The sequence below is a fragment of the Mesocricetus auratus genome, unplaced genomic scaffold, assembly GCF_017639785.1.
Source record: "Mesocricetus auratus isolate SY011 unplaced genomic scaffold, BCM_Maur_2.0 Super-Scaffold_100010, whole genome shotgun sequence".
NCBI lineage: Eukaryota > Metazoa > Chordata > Mammalia > Rodentia > Cricetidae > Mesocricetus > Mesocricetus auratus.
The window spans coordinates 62,456,280-62,483,974 of record NW_024429194.1 but is presented as its reverse complement, the minus strand read 5'-3'; the positions used below and the strand labels follow the sequence as shown (position 1 = coordinate 62,483,974).

Here is a 27,695-nt window from a genome sequence, read left to right as displayed (position 1 = left end):
GCATATCAGTTTCCCAGCCTCTCCAACTCATTTTTTCTAGTCCCTCCTTGCTATCCTCCCCACATCAGGCCCAGCCATTGTTCTCCACACATTAATTTTTTTCTTTTTATATTTATTTATTATTGTGTGGGAATCAAGATTCACTAGACTCAGTACAGGTTAAGTGAAGTTTATTCGGGGAGAATGCACATACACAAGAGGCAGGTGACCGTCACGGTTTCCATCTTCAAGGATCCTCCCAGGTTTGATGTGACCCAACCGGAAACAAGAGAAGAGCTCTGGGGTCCGGGACCCCCCCAGATCTAGTCTTCCCTCCAATACATCCTCACCTGTGACCACGCCCAAGTGGGTGTCGTCAGTGCTATAGGTGTGGGCAGGGTGGATGTCTCATTACAATTTATTTCTTCGTTTATTTAGCTATTTACTTATTTTGTGTGTGTATGGCAGGGGAGTGAGGAATGTACATGTCGTAGTGCAGGTGGACAACTTGAGTGAGCTGGGTCCTGAGATTAAGGACTGATGTCCTTAGTGTTGGTAGCAAGCCCCCTTACTCACTGAGCCCCTCAGCCCTCCATTCCTTTCTCTAAAGGACCACCTTTGCCCTCATCCTTTAGAACCTTTCACCTCTGTCTTTAATTTAATTTCTTTCTTTCTGTGTATGGGCTCTTTGTCTGCGTGTATGTCTGTGCTGATGCTCAGGGAGCCCAGAAGAGAACTTCAGGTATCCTGGGACTAGAGTTACTTAGTTGCCATGTAGGAACTGAGAATTGAACATAGCCAGTGCTCTTAACCAGTGAGACATCTCTGTCTCTGCTTTTTTTGAACTGTGAAGTAAAAAAAAAAAAAACTATTTGCTGGGCTGGGGCCCCACCAGTTGATAAATCCAGGGGGCCCTATTCCCCTCTCCTTCCTCTTTTAATCAACTTCCTACCCTCCTGCAAGATTGGAAAGTGGGGAAAGAAGTGAGAACGACAACCAATTCGGGGACCAGTGCAGACTCTGGGTTTGAGTCTGTTTTTTTGTTTTTGTTTTGTTGTCCACCACCCAGTAGCGCTGGATGGCGTGAGATAATGGGTGGAGAGGGAATCCAGTTCTTGAGGTTATGTGTTTGGGCTGGATTTTGCAGTTGAAGAGGCACCCTCCGAGGCACCAAGACACAGGCCACTTGGCATCTGATGGGAGAGTATTGTAGCAGATCGGTATACGGCACAGCCTCGGTGGGCTTGGATACGGGATCTCAAAGGATCCTTAAAACTCAAGCATGTTTGCTGGTAGAAAACTGAGGCTCATACAGGATGAAGACGGATACCAGGGTCAGTTTATGAGGCTCATGCCTGCTTCCTCTCTTTGTTTTGCTGGTGTGGGTTCCCAATACAGACACAAAAGCCTGGGTTCATTCCTTTGTCTGGGTTTAGTCCCCTCTCCCTAGAATTGCAAGAAACACTAACGAACGGACTCCTTTTTCTTCGTTTTAGCGCCGCCTAGTGGAATTGTAGCGAATTCTCAACAGCCTCAGCTGCAGTCGCCAAGACGAACTCTCGCCAAGTTTACACAAGCTAGGTAGGGACTGAGACTTCCAGTCTCTCTGCTGGCTTTACGCACCCTCTTCCCAATCTCGCTTTCCAGCTCCTCTCCTTGGGTGTCAGGCTTCCTCACCGTAAGAAACACCTTCCAAGCGAATTACGCACCAAACAGCAAGCAAAGACAGTTTGAGTCTTGGGCGCGGAGGGCAGAACGAATCCAGACTTTATTGTCAAGGAGGAAAGAGGGAGGGCAAAGGTGGAGGGCCGGGGTTGCTACATTGTCAAGCAGAAAGAGTCCATGGGGGAGGGGAGGGCCAGTGGGGGCCGATCCCCATCCCGGGTCGGCGCTGGAAGGGCTGACCACACAGAAACGACAGAAGGAACAGGTTGGGGGGTCACGCCCCCGCCCGAGTTGTGCAGTGGAGGTGTCACGGGAGGGGGCAGCCATGAGGTCTAGGGATTGGGATGGGGAGGCTACAGACGGCAAATCCTGCGGAAAGGGGCGGGGCGGGGCGGGGGCGAGGCTTCTATTGCTTTTTGCTCACAGTTTTGCGGAAGGCGAGGCGGAGGTGGGCTTGGACTGGACACCCCTTGCCCCCCTTGGTACCCCTTGGGCGATGGGTGCTGGTGAAAAGAATGGAACCCGGACCGGGGAGGAAGAAGGCAAGGGAAGGGTCTATGAGGGCATCTCCTTGGTCCCACCCAAGTGCCTGAGATGCCCCCGAGTGCTGCCCCCTGCGATGGGCCCGACTGGACCTGGGGTTGGGGCATGGTGCGGTGCGGGGCGGGCACAGTGAGGTTGCAGGCGGTAAAACCAAAGTGCTTACGAGGGACCCAGGATCCCGCCTGCTCCCCTCCCCCTGCGGAGGACGGGTTTGTTCACGGAAGCGCTTTAGTTTGGGGTAGGGGGGCCGGAGTCCCAGAGTCCGCTTATTGCCAAGAAAATCCATGTTCTCCCCCCGGGCCCCGACCATGGCTTGTGAACCCCGTTTTGTGCTAGGTTTGGAGGGGAAGGGTTGGATGGACATGGCTTTTGGGAGGGGGTGTCTCCGAGGGGGCTCGGGGGTGAGACGGCCCCCCTCTTTTCTAGGGGAGAGGGAAGGACAGGGGGCGGGGTTCCCTGAGATCTGGGGTGTTCCCCCCCTTCTTAAGTCCCCCTTCCCCGCTACCCCTTCCCTTTCCTGGAACCCCGTACCTCGGGGTGGGGGGAAGGAGAGACCATTCAGGGAGCGCCGGGAGGAGGGGCTGGGAGCCCGGAGGCCTGGGTCCCGGCTGGAGGTGGGGGATTCAATGGGAGGGGTTCAGGGTTGAGGTCAGTAGGGGGAGAAGAGGATGGGTCCGTGCGCAGTTCGGATGGGTCCTGGGGCCGGGTGGAGTAGAGGATGTGTGATCGGTGGTCCCTGCAGAAGAGGTGCGGCTGGAGCTGGGCGCAGGGACAGCGGGGAGCCTGCTGCAGCGGCCATCACCGCAGCCACCGCCAGGGGGCTGGGGAGCAGGCCACCTGCCAGGGACTTGGGCAGCTCCTTGGAGAAAGTCAGTGTGCCCTGCAGCAGGCAGAGAGGGGGGGGGGACGACACAGAGGTTGGGCCAGTAGTCCGGCAAGTCCAACCTCTGGCGGCTTGTCCAGATCCCTTTCCAACTCTCCTTGGTCCTCCCATAGCCCAATTCCCCAGTATCCAGGCCTCACCGCCAGCTCCGCGGCGCCCCTAGGCTTCTTGTGACGGCTCAGTAGAGGGTTGGGCTTCCCGGCCACGCCATCTCGGTGCCTCCTACTGGAGATGTGCTGCAGTGCAGTGGGTAGTAGGGCTGTGAGCTTTTAGCAAAAACTAACCTGTGGCAGGGCCACAGTTAAACACCTACCCACACTTCCTTTTGCTGGCCCTTGCCTAAGCTCCCTTCCCTTCAAAGGGTCAGTTTCCTCAGACACCCTGGATGGGTGTAGGACTCACCTGTTTCAGCTGGACCTCCGAATTGACCTTGACGTTGCAAATCTCACAGTGGAAGGTTCGGTCCTGGGAAGGAGCCTCTGGTTCCCCAGGAGTGGGAGGCCCCAGCCGAGGATAAGCTTTGATGGGCCCCAGCCCGCTTCGGGCCTCCAAAATTGTCTTGTGCTTAGTACCTGGCCCACGGAGGCAGGAGATGAGCACAGATGAAAAATTCTCCAGGCCTAATAGGCCTCAAATGCCCACCTTCCCAGTTATAATGTGTGAATGATAACTATGGATTTATTTGGAGCTCTTTGGGCCCCCCAATAACAAAGGGGTCTGGGGGAAGGTGAAGGTAAATGAAGAAGTAAGAGACAAAGGAGCAGAGGAGATGGCTGAGAAAGGAGACAGGCTGGTGGGTCTTGGAGGACAGCTGCACTGGAAGGCAGGGAGGCAGGATGATTGCAGAGAGGGGTGGGAGGGGCCTGAGGACAGGGGGCTGGTTGGTAGCAGAGGACCCATACCTTTGTTGTGTGCCTCAAGCTGGGACAGGGAGTTCACAGCCACCTTGCACAGTGCACAGTAGAGCAGACGCTTAGCCTTCTCCTCCTCTTCCTTGCTACCCCCAGGCAGGGAAGCCGGGGCTGGAGTTCCCCCTTCACCCTTGGGTACACCCTGTCCAGACTCTGGGACACTGGGAGGGGATGGGGAGCCAGGCTGTTTCTCTGGGGATCCTGGAGCTGGACCCAGGCCATTCTCCATGGAAACTGTTAGGGAAGAAACATGGGGTCATCCCAAGTGGCTCTTCATGTGCAGACCCACCCCCACTTCCTCAAGGGTAAGGGGCCAGGAGCCGGTCCCCGCCCTGTTACAACATGCATGTTCTCATGCCCTGGGCCACAGCCAAATTCCCTTCAGCTGCCACCGGCTGGGTGTGTGACTGCAATGCTTGGCTTACTCCCCCAAAGCTGAGGATAGCCAAGGAGTAACCAGGCTACCTTTAGGGTAAGCCTGGCAGCCTGCCTAGCCAGGGGGAAAGGCAGAAACCAAGAATTCATCCCACTATGGCCTGCTGACCAGTCTGGGCTTCCTGGCAGGACAACCCCTTCACAAAGCCCTCCTGGCCCTCAAAGAGGACACTGAGGAACAACAGGATGGTGTAGGGAAAGTCGGGAGAGACAGATGTGAGCATAGCGGAGGGAAACAGAAACAAGAGCTGAAGAGGAGGAAGCAGGGATCCAGGCTGCTCTATAATTCATGGTGCCATTAAAGATGCACAGCCCAGGCCTCTGCACTGGGTTCTTGCTTCTGCAGGGAAACTCTAGTGCTCCCACTCTTGCTCCAACAGCTGATCCAGTTTCCGGGTCAAGGGGAGGGTTGGGGTGGGAGTAGGAGAAGGTGGAAGAATTCCTAACCCTGTAGGTGTGTGCTTGTCCGTCCTAGGATCCATCCTTTGTGTCTCCTACTCAATTCATGACATCCTCCATCTTCATTCCAAACCAGACAGCACATCCTCATCCCAAACTGGACGTCGTGGTTTATAAAAGCAGTGTGTGTACAATGTCTGCCCCATGTCCTCAGAAAGTGTACGGGGACTAAATGAGGTGATGTGTGTCAAGAAATGTTAACTGCCACCATCACCAGCTCTACCCACCCTTACTTTATAGAGGTGTTAATACACTAAACTGACATGATCAGACTCAGAAGCAGCCAGAGCACAATTAGAAATCAGGCCCGGCCCTTACATCTTTGAATGCCAGAGGTGTGTGTGTGTGTGTGTGTGTGTGTGTGTGTTCCCACAGTGGAGACCTGAATCCTAAACTGGTGCTATAGAGTCTGTTTCTCATTATTTTTAGGGTGGGGCAAGGAGGACAGGCCAGAATAAGAGGAAATGAGGACAAGGGGAATGTTAGGTCTCTCTGGAGTTGGCCATGACTGATATCTGTGGTAACCCCAGGGTGGGGGTGGCTGATATCTTTCTGTCCCTGTAGTCCCTCAGTCCCAGTTCCTCGGAGTATGGTTGAGGACGGCCACCAGCAAAGAGTGGCAAAGAAAATGTGGACTTGCTCTTGGTAGCTGAAAAAGACCCTAAAGATTTTCAAGTTTTTCTTTCTTAACTTGGCTCCAAGAAGTCCACACGTCCACCCAAGACCATTTAGGGAGTCTTGTGGCACATGGGAAGCTGGTGGGGTTCTGATGTCCCTATTGCCTTTGGCTAGCACAGAGGGGCTTCATCTGGATCAAATGGATGCCTCCCTGTTCCTGGGGAGGCTTGCCAGGCGGCCTCACCCTAGCCCCTCGCTGAGTCACTGGGCAGTGGAGAGGACAGACAGTAGGGACTCTGTTGAAAAGAGCTGAGGCAGGGGTGGGTGGGGTGACAGGATGGAATTTTGACATCACTATGTCTGGCTCCAGGACTCACCTTGGGTGTCAGTGGGGTGGGGATTGAGCGGGGAGAGGAGCAGATAGGAAGTTCTGGGAATTGGGAAAGAGCAGAAAGACAGAGATCAGTTGACAAGTGTGAAGGGGATTTAGACACACCTGGACGAGGGGCTGCTCCATCCCCACTTGGGGGGGTGCTGCCTGCTGGAGCTGGGTCTGCTGATTCCCGGACACTAGGCTCCCTGCCTCGGGTCTTGGCAGCTTCGATGCCTTTGACTCTTCGGGCATGGCGATTACCCTTGTAGTGTGCCTCTGCCTGGCTCTTCGAGGATGGAGGAAGAACAGAGTCTGAGATCACCTTTCATCTACATCCTACAGAGCTCCTCCAGGTCTCAAGCAGGGCGGACTCAGCAGGCTGTAGTATACTCTGCCTATGGCCCTGTTGTGTAGAGCCCATGCTGACACGTCTGGTTATTGCTGTGATGAGCTTTTCAAGCTTGAATCCCTGGGAATCTGGATCCTGACCTAGTCCAGACTACACTCCATCACCACACCCAGGACTTGGCTAATGACTAGTCCTGAGTAGAGGGAGGGGATTCTCAAGTCTTCAAGAGAATGCTGAATTGGGAGAGGAAGAACTAATTGGCATCTCAGACACCAGGCCTAAGAGCCTGAGTTCTTCTGTCCAGGACCCTGCTCTGCTGTTTTCACTAGCCCTGTCCTGATACTCCTCCTAGGCCTCATTTTTCCTGGAGCCTCCGTGGACACCTCGGAGGACCCTGGACTCAAGCCCAGCTCTGGAGACAGGAGACAGCAGCAGAAACAGCTGTCAAAACAGAGACACTTTATGGGGGAGGTAAAGAGGGGAGTGAAAAAAAAAGAGAGCTGCCTATTATTGGCTGTCTATCCCTCCAATCTTGTTTCCTCCACCAGCAAGTGGAGTCAGGGTTGGAGGAGAGGATGCCTGGAGTTGGAGCAATGAGGCCTGATTCTAGTTTGCTTCTGGCTCCATCCAATCACTGCCTGTCCATAGCTTCCTCTCCCATTTGCGCCACAGCTAAGAATGTATACTCTTGGACTCAAAAGGTCACCTAAACAGGGGTAGAAATAAAGGTGTGGATGGGCAGGAAAACAAAACTGATAGTAGAGCCTTGGTGTATAGGGCCCAGCAGTATGTACCAGCCTGTGCATGTGTGTGCACGTGCTGCATGGAGACACATATGTTTTCTTTTCCCCTACTCAGCAGAATAAGGCTCTGCTGTTTTTCTTCCAAAGTTTTTAGGGCCTGCACCCTACAAAGTCTGGACCTCAATAGAAGTTCCGATGAGGCTTTAGAGGGAGGGGATCTGAGGGGTCTCCTCATGGGTAAAGTCCCAGGAGGGTGTATAGACCAGTTTCAATGTGATTGGGAGGGAGGTTGGGGAGGGGGTGAAGAAAGAGGTGTGTGGAGGCTGGAGGCTCTGTGGAGAGCCAGAGAGACCAAACTCAGCACCTTAGGATGGAAGGCTAGATTCACACACCTTCCCTGAACATGTCTTTCCAGACATTCTGAGTAGGGAATGCTCCAGCCCCAAGGGACAAAGGGGCCAGCCAGCCTCAGAGGATTTGTCTAATTTTTGCCAGAATACACAGCCATAACCAAGTCTGGTGGCACAGGTTTGTAACCATAACCAAGGCCTTTCCAGGCCAGAGTAAGCTACAGGCCAGCCTGGGAAACTTCTAAGGCCATGTTTCAAAATAAAAAAAAAATATAAAAAGGAGCCAGTAGCTGGTCTGGGTGTGGTGGCACATGCTAGTGAGTTCCAGGGCTATGTAGAGAGACTCAAAAAAAAAAAAAAGTTGGGCAGTGGTGACACTCCCAGTCCTTGGGAGGCAGAGGCAGGCAGATCTCTGTGAGTTCGAGGCCAGCCTGGTCTACAGAGCGAGTTCCAGGACAGCTTCCAAAACAATAAAGAGAAACCCTGTCTCAAAAAAAAAATTGCATAAAGGAACCATATCCAAAAAAGAAAAAAAGAAAAGAAAAAGGGTTGAGGACACAGCCCAGAGGTATAGCATTTGCCTGCTGTGTGCAAGGCCCTAAATCTCTACCACCACACACACAAAAAGCAACCAAAACATAGCGCCCACTTGTCTCGTCTCAAGGGTCTTCCACTAACTCCTGCCCCACCACAGGGTTCCCACTCTTCGTTCTTTCCCAGCAGCAGTCACTGGCCCTCCCTCGAGCTCCCACGGCTGCCCCACCCTGCTCACCAGCAGGTAGCGGCTGGTCTTCTTACCTGAGAATTGAATCGGATTTGACAGACATTACAGGAAATGACTGGACGCTTGGTCTTGAGCAAGGGTCCTCCAAATGTGTGTGAGAGCACAGCCTTCTGCACAGGGTCCATCTGTGGATGTTGGGTAGAGTGAGCTAGGAACCTGCACAAACTGCCACCCCCACTTCCCCACATCAGCTGAGCTGAGATGAGCCAAGGTCCTTAGGCCCTCCGCCTCAGGTTTCAACATGCTTAAGGGCTTTGAGCCTCAGCTTTCTCTCCAGACCAATCCTCACAGTCCTGGCAGGAACTGAAGGACCCACTGGCCCTACAGTTCCCATTGCTCCCATTTCACAGGAAATAGAAGTGGTCTGTGTAAGACCACACCATGAATTAACAGCAGAAGTTGGACCTGGACTCTTACTCTGGTTCAACATACCATGAGGGTTCAACTCTGTTACCTTGGCCTGTCTCCTACTGTCAATAGCCACATCAGAGGTTCTGGGACTCTGGGGTACAACTGTCTGCCAAGTTCAGCTTTTGGTCCCAGGAGACAGATGTTTCCGGCTTCCTGTCTCTGGATCCCACTGTACCCTAACACACTTAGGTTTTGGATATCTCCCAACACCTTTTTTGTTTGTTTGTTTGTTTTTGAGATAGGGTTTCTGTAGCCCTGGCTATCCTGAAGTTTGCTCTGTAGACCAAGCTGACCTCCAACGCACAGAGATCCGTCTGCCTCTGCCTCCCGAGTGCTGGGATGAAAGGCGTGTGATGACACCACCACCATTACCTGGAGGTTCTGAATCTCTTTAAGTCAGCAGCTTCTAACAGGCATACAAGAACTTGGGAGAGAATTGGCGGTTCCACTGGAGAACAGGGAAGAAGAGAGTGGGACTAGCTCTGGTCCGAGTGTGCCCAGGACCTTCAGGGTCTTGTCTCCCTACCAGCATCAGCAGAACTTCAGAGAAGAGCTGGTGGCTTGGAGGTATTGGGAACCCTCTCTGCTCACCCTGGGTCAGCAGAAGTCTTTGCAGTCTCCGGTCAAGAGTTCACACGAGGTGTGTTTCTGGGGGAGGACACGAGCTTCCCTGACACCTTCTGCTATCAAGGGATACAGCTAGGGGCCCAGAAGCACAGAGCAACCTCTCCCAGCACTCCTCCCCTTCACCCTTGTGGCCAAGGAGGGAAGAGATAGGAATGCAGCCAGGGCTGAAGCACTAGGAATAGCTGGGACCTCTCACAACGATTTAGGACCGGAACCCTATTTTCCAAGGGGCGGACATTAAGACATAGTTGCTGGTGACACAGAGGTCCTTATCAACTCACGAGTCTCTTTCTGTGTTCAGGTTTTAGGGTTTTCCACGAGACAATATGAGGGATAGAATAGGAATCTTCTCTCTTCTCTCCCCCCCCCCACCCCAGGAGTCTCTTCAGGGGCTTGGAGTTACTATCAGGAAGGGGGCTTCAGAGTCCCAGTGACCTGAGTGCTGACCTATGTCTGTCCCACTTTGGTAATAATGGGATGCTGGAACCATAATTGAGTGAGCCGCCACTCCAGATAACCAGTCTGATAACTGTCGCTCTCGTGGCCTGCTCCTGACCATAAGCAACCCCTCTTAGTGGCTATCTTCACCTTCCACAAACTTCTCGAAAGCCCCGGTCACATGCAGGGGAAAGTCAAAGAGCAGAAGAGTGTGTGTACATGCATGGGCCCTAGACAGGCTGTGACCAGTTTGTGCATGGGTGGAGTGTGAGTGAGTGGCATTTACTGTGTGTATCACTTGAAGATCAACATTTATGCATTGGGGGCTTTGCTGACACTGTGGATAGTCAGGTTGTGTAATCTTCAGCTGTGTGTTTATCTGTACAAATGTGTGATATGTTTGGCAGAAAGAAAGACAGACCAAGTTGGAGGCAGGCTTTAATCCGAGGGGAGACAGATTGCTGCTCTCAGCTTCTAGTCTCCACGCCTCTGCCCTTCCTCTTCAGAGACACCCCCACCCAACTTTGCCCCGGCTTCTCATGAGCCCCGGGCTTCCTCACATGCTGGGTGGGGAATGGGAATTCTGCCCAAACAGAAACCTAATCTGGGCCAGGAAACCTAAGTCGTATGAAAACAGTATGGAGAGAACAGGATGGAGAGGCAAGACCCCCCCAGCCAGTTCCCAGGAAGGTCTGAGTGCCCAGGATCCCAAGGATTGAGTGTGTTGGACTGACTCTCCCAGTCTCCATCCCCTAGTGGTCTAGGTTCCAGCCAGGTCCCTCTTGAGGGGTGAGAAGCTTGGGAAGGGGGAGGAATCAAGCTGGCCAGCCTGCCCCACCCTCTCTTCTAGGGACTGAGGAGACTGCTGGCTGAAGGTGAGGGCTCACCCAATCCCCAGTGGAATGTGAGCCACTGAGGTCCTCCTCTAGACCAAGGTCAGGAGGCCCCGGTGACCTAGATGAAGGCTCCCTAGGGAAGGGTGGAGGCCAGCGTCTCCCAAAGGCCCGTTCCATCCTAGAGACCCTTCCTGGGATGCTGGCCTAGACACAGCCAGGCAGTTAAACTCTCTAAAGCAGTCCTCTCCCACCTGCCCTCCAACAGTGGTGAAGGGGAATGGCTCCCTGAAGCTGGGGCAAAAACCGAAATCAGGCAAGGAGGGAAGGGCAAGGAGGAGCGAAACCAGATCAGGAGCAGGAGGGGGCCCGCTATGATTAGGTTTCCTCTCCCTGTTCTTTATCGGATAGAACCCACTACCCGAGGTTCAACCAGCCACTACCCCACCCACCCCTCAAAATCAGGCGACAAGGAAATGGGAAATGGGCAGAATGGCAGGGGTGGGAAGACCTGAGCAGACGGGACTGACTCGGGAAAGAGGGGGGGCGAGGGTGTCCAAAGAGCAGGTGGGGAAGGGCTCCTGGGAGAGGGCAAGGCTGGAGCAGAGAGGCCGGGCAGCGTAGTGATGTGAGGGTGGGTGTAGGACCGATGGCAAGTCGGAGATTTGGGGGATTCTGAGGACCTGGGAAGCAGAGGCTAGCGTGTCCAGCAAGGTGGCAGTAGTCGGGGGGGCGCCAGTTGGGCTCCAGAGATCGGTGAGGGCCGCGCCGCGTGGGGGATGGGCGACGGCCGAGGACTGGGCGAGAGAAGAGGTGGCCGGCCCCGCAGGGCGGGCGGGGATGGGGTGGGGGGGCGCTGCGGCAGCCGCGGAGGCGGGGAGGGAGGGAGGGACCGGGTGGCTTACCCTGCGGGGCCCTGGCGGCCGCGGCTCCATGGCCCGGGGTGGCAGACCCAGGCGGGGGCCGAGCCTGGCCGGCCGGGCGGGCCGGGGACGCGGCGCTCGTTGCCCGGGCGGCTCGGGGCTGTGAGGCCCCGCTGGTTGAGAGGAGGGGAGGCGGCGCCGGTCGGTCCGGAGCCCGCCCCGGAGGCGGGGCCGAGGGCGGGCCGGGACCGGGGGCGGGGACAGGGCACAGGAGAGGAAGGCCAGGGGGGGCTCCCGCGGAGAAAGCTGGGGACCGCGACCAGACACTGCTACCAGGAAAGGCCTAGTTCTGGCTCGGGGCCTCTCGGCCAAGCGACAGGGGCATTGACCTGATGACCTCGGCTACCAGCACTTGGGTTCCTTCCTGGGTCCAGTGACCGTCCCTGTCCTGGGCATGACCGTGTTTGTCTAGTTCAGACATCTATCTGTCCTTTCTTTCACCCCTTCCGCCCTGCTCCGTTCTCCTCAGCTGACAGCTTTTCCTAAACAACCCTTTCCCAGCTTTCTCGGCGCACAGTCCCTGTGACCCCGCCTTTAACAAGTCACTTAGCTCACATGGGTGGGAAACCAAGCCCGGGTACCCAAGATTCTCAGCGACTTCTCTGGTTGGTGGAGCCGGGGGGCTGCCTGAGCAGAAGCGACCTCAGAGTGTGGACGTCGCCCCTTAACCTCTTCCCACCTCCTCTTCTGAGTTCTCCACCTGCCCTAGCACCAGGTTCCCGGAGCTACGCTTCGTGCTCTTGCTGCCCTCTGGTGGCCAAGTGCGACAGCACCGAGAAGGCCAAAGAATCCTCACTGCCAGTACACCTCATTTTCCATGGAGAAGGCCTCTGTCTCTGGGTCTCAGAGCTCCCATCTCACCCAGAGCAGCGACCAGGGAGATAAGTGAAGCTGGGTATTGGTTTGAGAAGGACTGACTTTGGGTGACAGTGACGGATATCCAAGAGCAAAGGCAAATAGTGGTCTGAGCAGGGGGAGAATGAGGGAAGACAACAAAAGTGTCTGAGGGGCAGAACTACCCACGTAGGAGAGAGAGAGAGGTGCTAATCCACTCACAGAGAGAGGCCGCCATAATTCCACCACCACCACCTACTGTCGGCTGAGCCCTTGGAATGTGCCAGCTCTGCACTGGGCTCTTTGCTTGGATTAGCTAATGTAATCGTCACAACCGCGATTTGAAGCAAGTACTGTTATTATCGTTACTTTGTAGATGAAGGAACTGAGGTTTAGAGAGGTTAGATAATTTGCCCAAGGTCATAAGCTAGTAAGTGGCTGAACTGGGATTTGAATTTAAACCTGGGCAGCCTGACTCCAAAGCCACGGACTTAGCTGCTGCACAGTCCTTCCGAAGGCGCGTGTGCAGCTTTTCTGCAGTCCTCTTCCTCTGCAGAATCTGAACTGTCATGCAGCCTGACATCCTCTCCTGCCCTCTCCACCTCTCCACGACAGACTCAGCTTCCCAGCCCCTCCAGCGGCTGGCTCCTCTTCCCACTGCAATTCAGTTCATTTTCTTGGTCATCCCATCTTCCCTTTCCTTCTTCCCCTTAAGTAACTAGCAGTAACTAGGGACCAGGCAGCTTTAACTGAGCACTAACTGTGCTAGGTATTAAGATTTTGTAATACAACTCACACACAGCCTTGCAAATGAATACTATTAACTGCTCCCCATCCATGTTTATTTGTTGGACAGTTTTACTATGTATCAAAATCTGTCCTTGAACTTGTTACGCTCCTTAGATAGACCAGGCTGGCCTGGAACTCGCAGAGATTCACCTGCCTATGCCTTCCTAGTGCTGGAGTGCTGGGACTAAAGGCGTGCTCCTGTCACCGCTGCCTGCCTCAACCTTTTAAATGCTGGGGTTACAGGTATGTGCTGTCATGCCTCACCAGTATTTTATTTTATAGTTGGTAAATTTAAGGTTCGGGATGGCTAACTGATTTGCCTAAGGGTGTAAAGCCAGGAGTTTACAACGCTAATTTGTACCCTGAAAGTCAGATGCTAAGGATGGTGCTGCTCGCCACCCTGGTGCACTCCCAGGCTTATTCACACGGGCGGCTTTATTAACTATAATTTATTTGCTCGCTCCTGCTGAGGTATTGGGCTTGAACTCATGATCTCACACATACCAGTGCCCTACCATTGATCTATATCCCAAGTCTTCTCTCTGTCTTTGCTTAAAGCAAAGTTTTTCTTTAGTTCAAGGTGGTTTGGAACTCACCATGTAGCCTAGGCTGGCTTGAAATTCATACTGATTTGTTCATCTCAGCATTCTGAATGCTGAACCACCACACCTGGTTCTAGACATATCCTGACTAGTTCTCTATTTTGCACTTAAAAAAGTGTGTGTGTGTGTGTGTGTGTGTGTGTGTGTGTGAGAGAGAGAGAGAGAGAGAGAGAGAGAGAGAGAGAGAGAGAGAGAGAGAGAGAGAGAGGAGAGAGAGAGAGATTGAGTAAATACCCCTGCTACTGAGCCTGATGACCTAAGTTCAGTTCCCAGGACCTATACAGTGAGGGAGAAAACTCAGTGAAATTAATTCCCACTAGTTATTCTCTGGCTCCCACACACATACATAGCCCCCTCCACCCTCACAATAAAAAATAAGTAAATAAAATGTAATCTTGGTATGGTAATGCACACTTTTAATCCCAGTGCTCAGGAGGAAAAGGCAGGTGGTCTCTGTGTGTTTACACAGTAAATTCCTGGTCTACACAGTGAGTTCTATACCTGTTAGGTCCATATAGTGAGATCTGTCTAAATAGATAAAGCAATAGACAGACAGATGGATAATTTAATGGAAGAAAGCCTACTGATGCAGTAGTTCATGCCTGGAATCCCAGAACTCAAAAGCGTGCAGTGTAAGGATCTTTGTGAGTTAGAGGCCAGTCTGGGCTACATAGTAATAATTTGTCTCAAAAAACAAAAACAAAAAATCTCCAAAAGTTGGATGTGATCATTCAAATCACTTGGGAGGTAGAGACACAAAGATCACCACAAATTTGAGGTTAGCCTGGTCTACAATAATACATTTCAGGCTAGCTACAAGCCAGGACTACATAATGAGACACTGTCTCAAAAAGCCAAAAAACAGTTGGGTGGTGGTGGCATGCACCTTTAATGCCAGCACTGGGGAGGCAGAGGCAGGTGGATCTCTGAGTTCGAGGCCAGCCTGGTCTACAGAGCCAGTTCCAGGGCAACCTCCAAAATAATACAGAGAAACCCTGTCTCGAAAACCAAAAAAACAATCAGAAAAACAAAACAAGAAACCCCTAAAACAGACAAAAACAAAACAAAAGCTAAAAACAAAGGGACTGAGGTGGGCCATGAGACAGCTTAGATGGTATGAGCACTGTGCAAGTCTGAGGACCTGAGCTCTGGCCTCCACCACATGCTGGAGTATGTGTGTACACACGTACACAGTAACACACTTTAAATACCAAGCATCAACAAAATAAGCTCCATAAAACAAAACCATTCAAAATACAAAAGAGTATAAAGTTGGCTCTCCATATTCTGAGGTCAAAGCCTGTGGATTCACCTAATGGTATGCTGAAAATATTTGGAAAAAAATGATACTTGTATTGAACATGTACAAAATTTTCCCTAATGGTGTTTAAGTTTTATTTATCCTTCTCATATAGTAACCCTGACCACAGGCTTTGGTATTTTTCATTATATTTATTTGTGTGTATGGAAGACTTCTTGTGCATGTGTTCATGCCATAGTGTGCTTGTGAGGTCACAGGGCAACCTGCAAGAATCAGTTCTCTTCTTTCAGATGTGGGTCCGAGAGGTCAAACTCAAGTCTTCACACTTGTCACTAAGCACCTTCACCCATGGAGCATCTTGCCATCCCCAGACTTGTTTTTTTTTCTTCTTGTCATCATTCCCTATACAACACATTTGTAACGTGTACTATAAATAACCAGATGCAATTCACTGTATAGTAGATATGTAGGTTATACATACAAGGGACTTGACCATCTACACACTTGTCACTCCTGGAGTGCTCATGAATGACAAAAGATGATTATATAATAAAGAGTCCATCTAGGATTTGGAGCATTGGTGGCACACTCCTTTAATCCCAGAACTCAGGAAGCAGAGGCAGGTGGATCTCTGTGAATTTAAGGCTAACCTGGTCTACAGATGGAGTTCCAGGACATCCAGGACTGTTTGTTACACAGAGAAACCCTGTCTTCCAGAGATAACTCTGGAAGGTACCATCTTGCCAGCAGGCCTGACCACCTGAGTTTGGTCCCTGTGTCCCACAAGATGGCAGGAGTGAATCAACTGGTGTTTATTCTGACTTCTACACTTAACACCTGCACTCACACCCACAAACAGAATAATAAATATTATCAGAATATTTTCATTTGGTGTGTTACAAATGTTTTGTCTGCATGTGTGTCTGGGCACTGTGTGTGTGTCTGATGCCTATGGAGATCAGAAGAGGGCACCAAATTCCCTAGACCTGGAGTTATGGGAGTTATGCATGATTGTGAACAGGAAACCAAATGGGCCCTCTGCAAGGACAAGTGCTCTTGCCAGGCGTTGTTGGCACACGCCTTTAATCCCAGCACTCGGGAGGCAGACAGAGGCAGGCGGACCTCTGTGAGTTTGAGACCAGCTTGGTCTACAAGAGCTGTTCCAGGACAGCCTCCAAAGCCACAGAGAAACATCTCTAAAAGCAAAAAACAAAACAAACAAACAAACAAAAAGAGCAAGTGCTCTTAATCATTGAACCATCTCCCTGAATGCATATTTAAGAAACAAAACAACAGGAAAAACCACCTCAGAACCAGGTGAGATGGTACACGCCTTTAACCTCAGCACTTTGGAAACAGAGGTAGATGGATCTCTGTGAGCTCTACACCAGTCTGCTCTGTATAACGAATTTCAGGCATGTTGGGGCTACATAGTTAGACCTTGCCTTAAACAAACAAAACAAAGCAAAAACAACCCTACATCTCAGGCTGGAGAAAAGACTCAACATTAGGACTATGTGGGGCTCTTTCAGAATACCCAAGGGTTGATCCCAGCATCGACATTAATCAAGTGGTTCATAGCTTGTAACCCAGTTCCAGGAGGGTCTGGTGCCTCTGGGTTGTGTCCTCAGGCAGCTGCACTCATGCGTATGCCCACATACTGGCTAATATGTCTAATATGTAAGCATAACTTAAAAAGGTAAGTCTTTAAAAACCCATACCTCTGTTTCTAACTGTAAATTCTCCTCCCCTCGCAGAGTGGCATCCATCCTGTGAACATCCCAGTACTCACACATAAACATCCTCCTCTTTTAGTTTCATAAACAATACCTATTATTTCATAACTTACTCTTTTTTTTAAATTACATTTTAATTTGTATTATCTGTGGATGTTCTCTCCTTCCACTTTTGGATCCTTGGGTTAGAACTCAGGTCGTAGGCCTCATGGAAAGCAGCTTTACCCACTAAGCCATCTTGTTCCCCATTCCCTCCTCACTTTCTCTCAACAGAGTCTCACTCTGTAGCCCAGGCTGGCGAAATGGCTGAGCAAAAGGAAGTACTTGCCATCAAGTCTAACAACCTGAGTTCAAGTCCCAAAAGCCACAGTGGAGGGAGAGAACTACCTCCTAAAGTTTTCTCCGGCCTTCCCCCTCATGAGACAAGAGTATCAGCACACACAGACACTAGAAATAAATAGGATAAAGAGAAAGAAACCCCACGTTATAGCTGGGTGGAGTGGCAGGCATACACCTGTAATCCCAACCCCAGAGAGGCAGACGCAAAAACCCAAAGAGCAAACAAGCTAAGAAACAAAAAACTTTTACATGAATGGACTAAGGATGAGCCTCCTCTGTGTTTCTTCATCTACAGATGGGGACAAAACTAGGGCTGCTGAGACTGACAAGAATGTTAGTTAGAGGATGGCATTCCTGGCCCTTGAGCTCTAATGACACCAGCTCACTTGTACTTTCCCAAAATGTTCTGGAATGTTCTCTATGTCTACCTCCCTTTGTTTTATCTTATTTTGTTCTATTTTATGTGTATGAAGTGTTTTCCTGGGGATATTCTATTTTTTGTTTGTTCATTTTTTTTCTTTGTTTTGTGAGACAGGATCTCTCTATGTATCCCTGGCTGTCCTAGAACTCAGTCTGTAGGCTCGCTGTGAACTCGCAGAGATCTTCCTGCCTCTACCTCTCCAGTGCTGGGATTAAAGGTGTGTTCTGCCAAGCCTGGCTTTGTATGAAGTATTTTGTATGCACGTTTGAATGTCTGCACATTCAAGCCAGAAGCCAGAAGAGGGTACCAGATCCCCTGGGACTGGAGTTCCAGATGGTTGTGAGCTGCCATGAGAGTGCCGGGAATCAAAGCCAAGCATTTTAGAAGAGCAGCTGAAGGCTACTTTTACAATCCTATGAATATGCAGTGTGTTGGTGACACATGTCTGAAATCCCAGTACTTGAGACAGGAGAGTCCCCAAGAGTTTGGAGTCAGTCCGGGCCACATAGTAAGACCTTATTTCAAAAACAAAAGCAAACACAATACAAAATAAAAACTACTAATGATTCTTCAAAGCACAAATCCTGAGTCCTTGTTCCAGCTAGCTTAAGTCTTTTCCTTCTCCTTTCCTTTATCCTGCTTGACTCCAGTTGGCCCCTTAGATTCCCCTACACTCAGGAGATTTTCTTGATACCTCTTGTGCTCTCATGAAAGCTGAATGCTTTGAACATGGCTCTTCATCAGGTTATAGTTAACTTGCTATTATTTTGACTAAACCATGAGCTCCCTAAGGGCGGTGCCTCAACACTGAGTACAGTTATGAGAATATAATATATATTCACTGCTGTGGGGTTTTTTTCCCTGAGTCAGGGTTTCTCTGTAGCTTTGGAGGCTGTCCTAGAACTCGCTCTGTAGATCAGGCTGGCCTCGAATTCACAGAGATCCGCCTGCTTCTGTCTCCTGAGTGCTGGGATTAAAGGCGTGTACTACCAACCCATTCAATGCTGTGTTTTTGTTAAGTTGCTTTAATTTTTTTTTCTTTTCTGTGCTTGGAATTGAATGTAGGGCTTCACTTATACTAGGCAAGTTCTTTACCACTGAGCTGTATTTTCAGCCTCTTCAACCACTTTTTTGAGACCGGGTCTCATGCAATTCAGGCTGGCCTCAAACTTGCTATATGGCTGAAAATAACCTTAAACGCCTGATGTTTTTGCCTCTACCTTCTGTGTGCTGGGGTTACAGGTGTGCACCGCCATACCCAGCTGAAATCACATCCCTGTTAGTGTTTCTGTGACAATATTCATGACCTTCCTTCTGCATGCATGCCTCTACCCCGTGGATATAAGGTCACTAAGATAGACCTGTCTTCAGTTCACCCTCTTGTTACCATGGGGCTAGGTCAGTGCATTCTTACAGTCATGGCTAGGTTCCCTCACCTGTAAAATGAGGTTAATAACAACAGCCACCCTAAAGCATTCTGTAAAGGTTACGATGTGACAAACACTTTGTAAAAGTCAGAGTGCAATGTAAATGCTGGTTTAGGTTTCTGGAAGGAGTTTGGGGATTGCAGCTATGGGTTGAAGAGAACTCTTTCTTTTTTAAAGGCAGGATCTCATGTATGCTAGGCTGTGCGAGGTCTTGAACTTCTGGACCTCCTGAGTGCAGGTGCACCCCACCAAACCTCATTTACCCAATCATCACATCAGGGCTTGTCTGAATTACATTTTGGGCACATACTGTGTCAACCAATGTCTATCAGTTACTAAACTTCTGAGCCCCAGCTTCTGCCACCCCATTTGTCAGACAGAAATACTAGTGTCTACCTTGCTAGGCTGTCTCTTTCAGGGTAATTTCTTCCTCCCAGTCCCGGAGGCCTGAGCCCTGGACTCATCCTTAGCTAACCCTTTACCCTCTCCACTATCCTCTCAACACCACTTGGTTACCATGGTGGGTCAATATTTCCCTGAAAACACCTTACCGGTCTTCCCTACCTCTCTCCCACTCTTCCTGCCCATTTAGGCCTGTAAGGTCAGACAGCCTCCTCAAGCTTCTGTCTATCCCCTTCATTGGCTGCCACAGTCATCTTCCTCAGCCACAACTCTTACCAGGGCATTTCCCTGCTAAAGAATGGGCAGGAGCCAAGTGGTGGTGGCGCACACCTTTAATCCCAGCACTTGGGAGGCAGAGGCAGGCAGATCTCTGTGAGTTCGAGGCCAGCCTGGTCTACAGAGGGAGTTCCAGGACAGCCTCCAAACAATACAGAGAAATCCTGTCTCAAAACACACACACACACACACACAAAAGACAAAAACAACAACAACAAAAAAAAAGAACGGGCAGGAGCTCTCTGTTTCCTTTACTATTAATTATCGATGACTTTGCCACCCCTCCAAGTTCTACAACAAACTGATCCTACCCACCCAGCCGTGTGCTCTACAGAGCTAGAGACGGTTCAGTGAGTTAAACAGTAGCTGTGTAAACCTGATGATCTATGCTCGATCCCTAGGACCTGCATGGAAAGCTAGATGCCGTGGTGTGCATCTACAACTCCAGCATTCCTATGGTGAGATGGGAAGAGCGGAGAATAAGCTGAAAGCTCATAGGCTAAGTAGCTCGGAGTGCACAGCATGGCAGAAACACTGTCTTCCACACTCGTGCATATGTGCTGTGTGCACCTGCACACAGGCATACAAACTCACAGGACAAACTTACAGGACGCGCGCGAGCGCACACACACACACAAAGGAAAAACCCCAGGGCTGTGTTAGCCTTCTTGCCCCTTCTCCCTTCCCAACCCGGTATCCTCAGCTCTTTTACTCCCTCCAGCATCACCACTTAGGCTTCCTTATTCTCTGTATGGCTGAGCACTTCATAGAGGGATGAGTGGGACAGAGCCGTGCCTGGGTGATAGGGAGAGCTCAGCAAATACTCTGTTGTTATTGCAGTTACTATAGCACCAAAGAGCCAGCAAATGCTTGCCACCCAGTGACTGGACATGAGGAACACAGGGTCACAGGAAGTCAGGATGAGTTAGGCCTAGAAGGAAGAAGCAATGGTTGACTGAGAGTGAGGGGCTTCAGGGCCAGGGGCGGAGGAGAGGCAAATGGACCATACTCACTGTGCTGTAGTTGCTGAAGAGGCCCAGGGTTGGGGCTGGCTCCAGTGGAAAAGGCAGGATCTGCTTGAGGTCCATTGGGGGCTGCATGATGGGGGGCTGCCGGAGCAGAGGGAGGGGCCCTGCCCGACTCAGGCTGCCTGAAGGGCAGAGAAAACATTCTGTGGGGTCGGAAGACTGGAGCTTGTAAGCCCCACCCAAGTTCATAGCACTACTCCCTAGATGAGGCCTCTATACTCACAAGTATGCCCCCAGATGTGAACCATACACGTACTTCCCCTGCTGCTCAAGAGCAGACCCACTGTGGGCCTGGGGACACAGGCTGGTCTTCCCTTCTGGGCGGTTTTCACTTCCCCCTTCTACTGCCTCCTTCCCCAAGCCCTTCAGGCTGTTTACAGACCCAGGAAAAGCCTGGATGTCCTCTGCAGACAACCTGCCCCTGGATGGACTCTGAATCCCTAACTCCTACCTCCGGTCTAGAGGTCCCCGGGCATCTGAAGGTTTGTTGCATCCCCAGAACAGAATCAAGTGGGACACTTAATTCACTGTCCAGAAGGGGACACTGAGGGGGCGTCTGCATCTGGCTTCCTAAGTTATGATGCTGTTCAGGACATAATTCTTGGGTAACTGTCACCCTCTCCAGGTGCCATTTGCTCCCAGCCCTTCTGTAGCTCCCCTGCCTCAGTCCTGTCAGACTCCTGAGTCTCCCCCGGTGGGTTCAGTTCCATCTCTGCAAGAGGAACCTCAGCCAAAGCCTCTGGGGAGAGGAGGGCCTGCATGTGACCCCAAGGGGAAATGAAAGTAGCACCCCTGAAACCTTCTCTTCCCTCTGGAGTCCTGAAGGAGGCTCTACCAGGTTCCAAAGGGCCCAGCTCAAAGGTACTCAGGACCCTCTGGGTTTCTGCTGGCCCAGCTTCCTTCTGAAGAGGCTTTTGTCCACCAGCTGGGCAGTTCCTGCTGCCCTCCACTACTCCAGCACTCTCTGCCAGCAGCAGGGGTTTCTGGAACAAAGACCAGACCAGGAGACTGCGTGCCTGGCCCTGGACCTCCCTTGACCTTCCTAGGATAGTGGGCCCCCAGGATCCTTTCTTGTTTCCTCCACAGAGACACCCGGGTCATACCTTCAGTAGCTGGTACTTGCTGCCCCCAGGCAGTGGCCTGGCCCTGGCCCCCTAGGGGCCTGGGCCTGACAGTGTCCCCTTCCCTTGGTTCTGCCCTCTGCCCCCTTCCTTTACCATCCCCCTCCCCCAGCCCAGTCAGTAGAATCAGCCAATCAGAGGCCTGGAAAAGTGGGGCAGAGGGGAGGGCGGGGGGAGCAGGGATTAGGGGAATCTGAAGCGAGAGGGAGGGGGTGGGGAAGGCTCAGGCACAGCTGGGGGTGGAGAATGAGGTCCAGAAAGGTCTGGAGGGGTCTGTCTGTCTCTTCCACCCAATGCCAAGACTGGAGGCCAGTGTGCCTGAGGCAGACGGGGGTCAAAGCTGCTGGCAGCTTGGTTTCCAAATTCTAAGGCCTGAAGAAGATGACAGGATGTTTGCCTTTGGCCTTTGAACTATTGGGGTCTGAATGCCTCCTGTCCATTTCCTCTTTTGATACTTTACATTTGAAATGGCGTGTGTGTGTGTGTGTGTGTGTGTGTGTGTGTGTGTGTGTGTGTGTGTGTGTAGGAGAGAAGGGAAGGAGAGAGAGGGAAGGAGAGAGAATATACATGAGAAGGAGTGGCAGAAGCAGGAATAGGTGACTAGAAAAGAGACAGACACAGAAAAGTCTAGGGATGGAAAGGGGAGTTTTCAGCCAGCAGGACGCGGCTGACAGGCAGGACGCAGACAGGGAGGACAGGGAGACGCCGGGGCCGAGACATAGGGTGAGAAAGATGAAGGTGAAGACAGGCTGATCTGCTCTTCCTGGTCTGTCCTCCCAGGCCTCTCCCCTGGGCCCCACCCCTCCTTGCTGCCTGGCACACCAGGGCAGCCCTAACGAGCCTCAGGAATGGTGAGAGAAACCCGAGTGCTCAGTGTCCCCTGCTCCCACTCCCAGCAGCTGGTTTGGGGTTGGCACTTCCACACCAGGGCACCACGTACTATGTATGACTTGGATCCTTGGCCATGTCTCTCTGGCTGTCAACTCTCTAGCATCCCACTCCCAAAAATCCAATTTAGAGGAGGCAGATGAGTTCCAGAAAAAGCCACAGAGAAGCATTCAAAGAACCACTAAGTACCAGGCAATGAGCAGGAGTCTTATCACATGTAAGCCTGGAGATAGTTTGGGCTCTGGTTGTGAGTCTATGAAGTAACCAGTATTATTTCTTCCATTCAGCATGTGAGGAGATTGAGACTCAGAGAGGTTAAAGAACTCGGCTGATGTCACACAGCCTTAAGTATCAGGGCTGAGTCAAATCAAGACCTGTCGCACTCTAGCAAATTCTTCCTCTGCTGCATTGCTCCCAGAGGGCTCTCATTTAACGCTGAATCGGAGAGCTGAGCACAGGCTTGCATCTGGTTTAAGCAGAGAATGGGCAAAACAGTTCCTTGCTTTTCCTGGGTGTGGAGTCCTCATTTAGCTTTAGAAGAGGAGACATGGAGGAGAACAGACAGAAGCCACTCAGCTCCCTGTAGCCTGGAACTGATGTGGAGCAGTGCGGGGGGAGAAGAGAAGTGGGACAAAGGGTGAGCTGAGGGCAGAGTGAAGGAAGGGGTGGGAACCAGTGGGGACTGTCCCCAGACTCCCAGGGCTCCTCCACTCTGAAATCTGAGGTGGGAGAGGGGCATCTTAGGGATTGGGTGAGCAGAAACAGGGCTCTTCCAAGCCGAGACTCAGTGGTAGAGCATTTGCCTAGCGTGTGGGAGGCTCTGGATTCAGTTTCTGGCGCCTTACTGCCCTCCCACTCAAAAAAAGCTCCAGGGTTATTGGTCTCAAGCCTCACACACATCTGCCTTTTTCTGAGAAAAATAGTTGCCACTTTTTGAGGCTTATTCTTCCCTTCCTTCCTTCCTTCCTTCCTTCCTTCCTTCCTTCCTTCCTTCCTTCCTTCCTTCCTTCCTTCCTTTCTTTCTTTCTTTCTTTCTTTCTTTCTTTCTTTCTTTCTTTCTTTCTTTCTTTCTTTCTTTCTTCTGTCCGGACATCCACTACACAGACACACAGACCAGGCTGGCCCTCGAACTGATAGAAATCTGCCTGCCTCTGCCTTCCCAGTGCTGGGATTTAAGGTGTACACTACCACAGGTGGCATTTTAAAAAATTACTTATTTTTATTTTTATGTGTATGAGTGTTTTGCCTGCATGTATCAAAGTGCAGTGTGTGTGTGCCGGGTAACTCCAGAGGCCAGAAGAAGGTGCTGGATCCCCTGGAACTGGGATTAACTGTTGGTTGTGAGCCACCATATGGGTACTAAGCTTAACTCAAGTCCTCTGCAAGAGCAGCAAGTGCTGTTAACTGCTGAGCCATCTCTCCAGCCTCCTGAGGCTTTCACTGACCGGACATTACACACAGTCTCCCACGACATGGTTTCACTGTGCGAACTGGGTGAGTAGTAGCTGGTTTCTCTTGCTCACTCTCCTTTCTCCTCCGTCAAGCTAGAACAACAGTGCCTGCCTCCCAGAGTTGATGACAAGATTGAACGAGTCAGTGTAGAGCGCTGGCACGACCCACTGAGCACTCAATAAATGTTTGCTGAATAAATGAATTCTTTTATGATAAATGATGACAGTTGGTTCAGATAGGGGGCATGAGTAAACCAAGGTCACACAGCAAGTGGGGAATTTGAATGGGTCTCGCTCCTAAGTAAGGTTTTCAACGTTATGTTTTTCTGGTTAGACTGGAGAAGAAAGAAGAGGAGGAAAAGGAACAAATCCAAGGTTTTTGTCATGTGGGAGATGAGGGCTTCAGGAAGGTTGGAGGAAGTAGAGAGATTGCTTGTGTATGCGTGTGTGGCACCCAGGTGAGGTAGGGTTGGGAGGGGTTAGGGTCGGGCTAGGGAAGGCCACTCTAGAGGGAAGCTCATTAGTGTAATTACCTCCAGCAGACAGCCCCACCCCGCTCCATGGGGGATTGTTACATGTTCTATTCAAGACAACTTCCAAGGCACTATGAAGGGGTGAGCTTGCAGACCTTTGGGTGGCATCCACCTGTTCATTCCTGTTCATTCCGAAAACCCTGTTTAGTTCTGGGTGCTTTGCTGGCATTCTGTTTTCCACAGTCAAGCCATATACCTAGCTTCCTGCGTCTCATTGGGGGCTGCTCCTTTCCTTCCTTCCCTAAAAGGTCTGGCCAGGTCCTGAGCCATGGCCCCTGGGCTTTTTGGGTGGGCTGGGCAGGTCTGGTGTAAAGAATGGGAACAGCCCGGGCGAGTCTGCCATGAACTGAGCTGTCTCTGGGAGCGGCCCATCTGGGCAGGGCAGGATCAGGGAAGGTTTTAGGGTAGGGCTGTGATTTAGTGACTGTCTCACAAGGGTGACACTGAAATCAGAGAGGTTTTGGGCTTAGTGCTGTGGGTGATTAGGGCCCCATGGTGGTGAAAGCCCACCATGGGGCTAAGTTGGGAATCAGCCTCTGAAGCCAAACAAGAGATTGAGATTTCATCGTTAACCACCTCTTTTCTCCTTCAGGCCTTTTAGCTTCTTTCCCAGAAATGCCTAAAATGAGGGTCAGGCTAGTGGGGGAAGCACTGTCTTATCCTTTTGGTCAAGTCCAATGAATCTGTCCCCTCTGCCTCAATTCCTTCATCCTGGCAGAAGGCAGGCAGAGGACTGGAAAGGCTTTGAAGTTAAAGATGAAAGAGACAAGGGGATGATTATGCACAACTAAAAACACCAGCCCTAATAACCTCGGGGTATATGTGGGTGGGGGTGGGGCCTCGAGGGAGGTGGTGCCTAGGATGGGAGGAGCTGACTGCAGATCTTTGAGAAATCTTCCCCACCTGAGTGAAAGGGCCCGCCCCTTCCAGGCTACTGCTGCTCACTAAACCAGGGACTTAGTTGCAAAGGATGGTGGCAGCCAAGGGAATCCAAACTCACAAATGCCATCTTGAACCTTGAAGCCTTGATTTTTTTTTTCCTTCCAGATAGGGTTTCTCTGTGTAGCTTTGGCTCTCCTGGAACTCACTCTGAAGACTGGGCTGACCTCGAACTTACAAAGATCCTCATGCCCATGCCCTCCAGTGCCCCGTCAAGACCCTGATTCTTATGCGTGTTTTAATTTTGTTTGGAGGCAGGTTCTCACTCTGTAGGCCACACTGGCCTTGAACTCACTCTTCAGCCTGGGCTGGCCTCAATTCCCAATAGTCTTTCTCTTCCTCTCAGCCTGCTGGGGCACGAGCCACCATGTTCAGCTGGGTAGGGCTGCCTTGTAGAGGACCCAGTGACCTTACCATCCAGACCCAAATACCCTAGTGTGCTTCTAAGGTGGGTCTTGAGTCCTGGCAGTAAATCCCCCTCTTCTTCCTTCTTAAAGAGTGTTGGGGTGTTAGAGGGAAAGGCTAAGCTATATGGGGCACTACGGGGCTCCCACCCCTCTGTGGACCTGGCACTAGGAAGGACTTAATTATAGCTTCTTCCAGGGAGATGGTGGAGGCCACTTGGTGGCAGGGTCCAATGTCAGAGAATTTGGAAGCCCTCTTCTTGCTGGGAGTTGGCAGGGCTCTTCCAGGTCTCTGACACCTAGTTCTCTGGGGCCTCCTGACTAGGGCAAACAAAGCTTAACCTCGCCTGTTCTGGGCAAGCAGGGCACCACCTCTTCAGCTGGCCCAGGGTACAGCTTAGAGCATAGGGATCACACAGGCTGGCAGAATGTGGAGTCTGTGTGTTGGGGTCCTGAGTCTGAACTGCGTTGGGGTGTCTCCTGGAGCTGGGGCAGTAGTCACGAAGGGCAGTCCACCTGCTAGAGACGGGCTTGGAGAGGAGGTGGGTGACAGACATTCATGCCTTGGTTCTCATTCATTTAAATGGCTGTGATGGATGGCCAGCTGGGGGGGTAAGGCAGAAAAGTCGTGAGAGAGGCTGAGACCACATAGCAGCTAGATGGAGGAAGGAGGGTAGACTGGAGGATGGCTCTGGTGAGGTTAGCGGGGGTACACAGTCAATGGAAACAGAGGAAGACACACAGAGGGTCTTGGGAGAGAGATGACAGCCTCCGGCATCAGCGTGGGGCCAGGTGTCCTCAGTGGGGGCAGGGAGACCACAGGTTCCTGAGAGTGGTAGGGGGCTCCGCCATAAACAGGGCCTGGAACCGGCCTGGCCAGGGTGGAGGTCAGAGGTCAGAGCAGGCCCTGCACTGCTGTGGCGGCAGGGTTGTGGACAGGGGCTGCTGCAGAGCCCGGAGTACAGTTAGGCCCTCTCCTCCCCCATCCCTGGGGCTCCCTTCCCGATGTAGGTCATGAAGATGGGGTGGCCAAGGCTGACGGGCTGGCTGTCAGAGCCCAGCGGGACTTCCCTTCCCCCACTCTCACTATCCTTCACCCCTAGGTCGCCAGTTGCCCCGGACCCAGGTCTGGGGTGGAAGGGAAGAGGGAAGAGGGGAGGAAGGGCCCCGGCAGCCGGCGCAGGGAGAGAGGGGCAGGTCCCGGCGTGTCGGGGCAGGATGGCTGCGGAGACAGGATCTAAGCCGCAAAGCCCGGGATGGACAGTTTCCCACCCGCTCTTTTACCCAGCCCCCTTATCTCCACCCGTCACGTTCCCACCTCCCACCACACTCACCTCGAAGCTACACCCAGCATCTTCTCCCTCCGCCCCCCCACTTCCTCCTTTCCCTCTTATCCTGGGCCCAGAAGGCTCTTGGAGTGCCAAAGCCAAGGGTGGGGGAAGGCGCTGGGGGTGACGGGTCAGAGCCTTCACCTCAACTCCACCAGGCGAGGACCAGCCCCTTCCCCCAGTCTCTCGTACACTGTCTTATAATATTCATGAGCCTCATGAATACGCAATGTTCTCATTATGGGGCGGGGGTCTCACTCTCTCGGTCTTCCTTTTGCCCTCCCTAGATTACCAAGAGAAGCCGCAGCTAGGGGAAGAGGGGACCCCAGATGTGCAGGCAGATGAGGGGGGAGGGGGAACGGGTGGCAGACCGGCGGCCGCAGTCACCGCGGTGCCGAGGTGGGGGGGGGGAAGGTGACCCAGAGAGAGGGAGCCAGATACCCGGAGCCCAGAGTCGCGGAGACCACTCACCGAGGATCATGCTGGGGACCCAGGCGCCCGGGGTTCCGCGTCGTTCTGTCCCGGGGGCCGTTCTGGCCGGACTGGGGGTACGGGGGGAGGAGTCAGGGAGGAGCAGGGCGGGCCGAGGCGG

The 27,695-nt window shown here is 52.0% G+C and overlaps 1 protein-coding gene across 6 annotated transcripts; it reads right to left on the bottom strand.

The window, feature by feature from the left end:
• Positions 1–1,722: 1,722 nt before the first annotated feature.
• On the bottom strand, positions 1,723–27,695 carry Znf385a (zinc finger protein 385A). Of its 6 annotated transcripts, XM_021225599.2 has the most exons (9): positions 11,307–11,832; positions 9,095–9,151; positions 8,876–8,951; positions 8,107–8,217; positions 5,990–6,152; positions 3,973–4,215; positions 3,473–3,642; positions 3,211–3,306; positions 1,723–3,067 (listed from the first exon to the last, which is right to left on the bottom strand). In XM_021225599.2, exons 4-9 carry the CDS (start codon positions 8,215–8,217, stop codon positions 2,837–2,839), a joined length of 1,014 nt encoding a protein of 337 aa, XP_021081258.1. In that variant the 5' UTR covers positions 8,876–8,951; positions 9,095–9,151; positions 11,307–11,832; the 3' UTR covers positions 1,723–2,836. The 6 variants fall into 6 exon arrangements, with proteins under 6 accessions (XP_021081258.1, XP_005067407.1, XP_005067408.1 ...); XM_005067350.4 differs by lacking the exons at positions 8,876–8,951; positions 9,095–9,151; positions 11,307–11,832 and adding exons at positions 20,425–20,561; positions 27,575–27,695; XM_005067351.4 differs by lacking the exons at positions 8,876–8,951; positions 9,095–9,151; positions 11,307–11,832 and adding exons at positions 20,425–20,561; positions 21,543–21,638.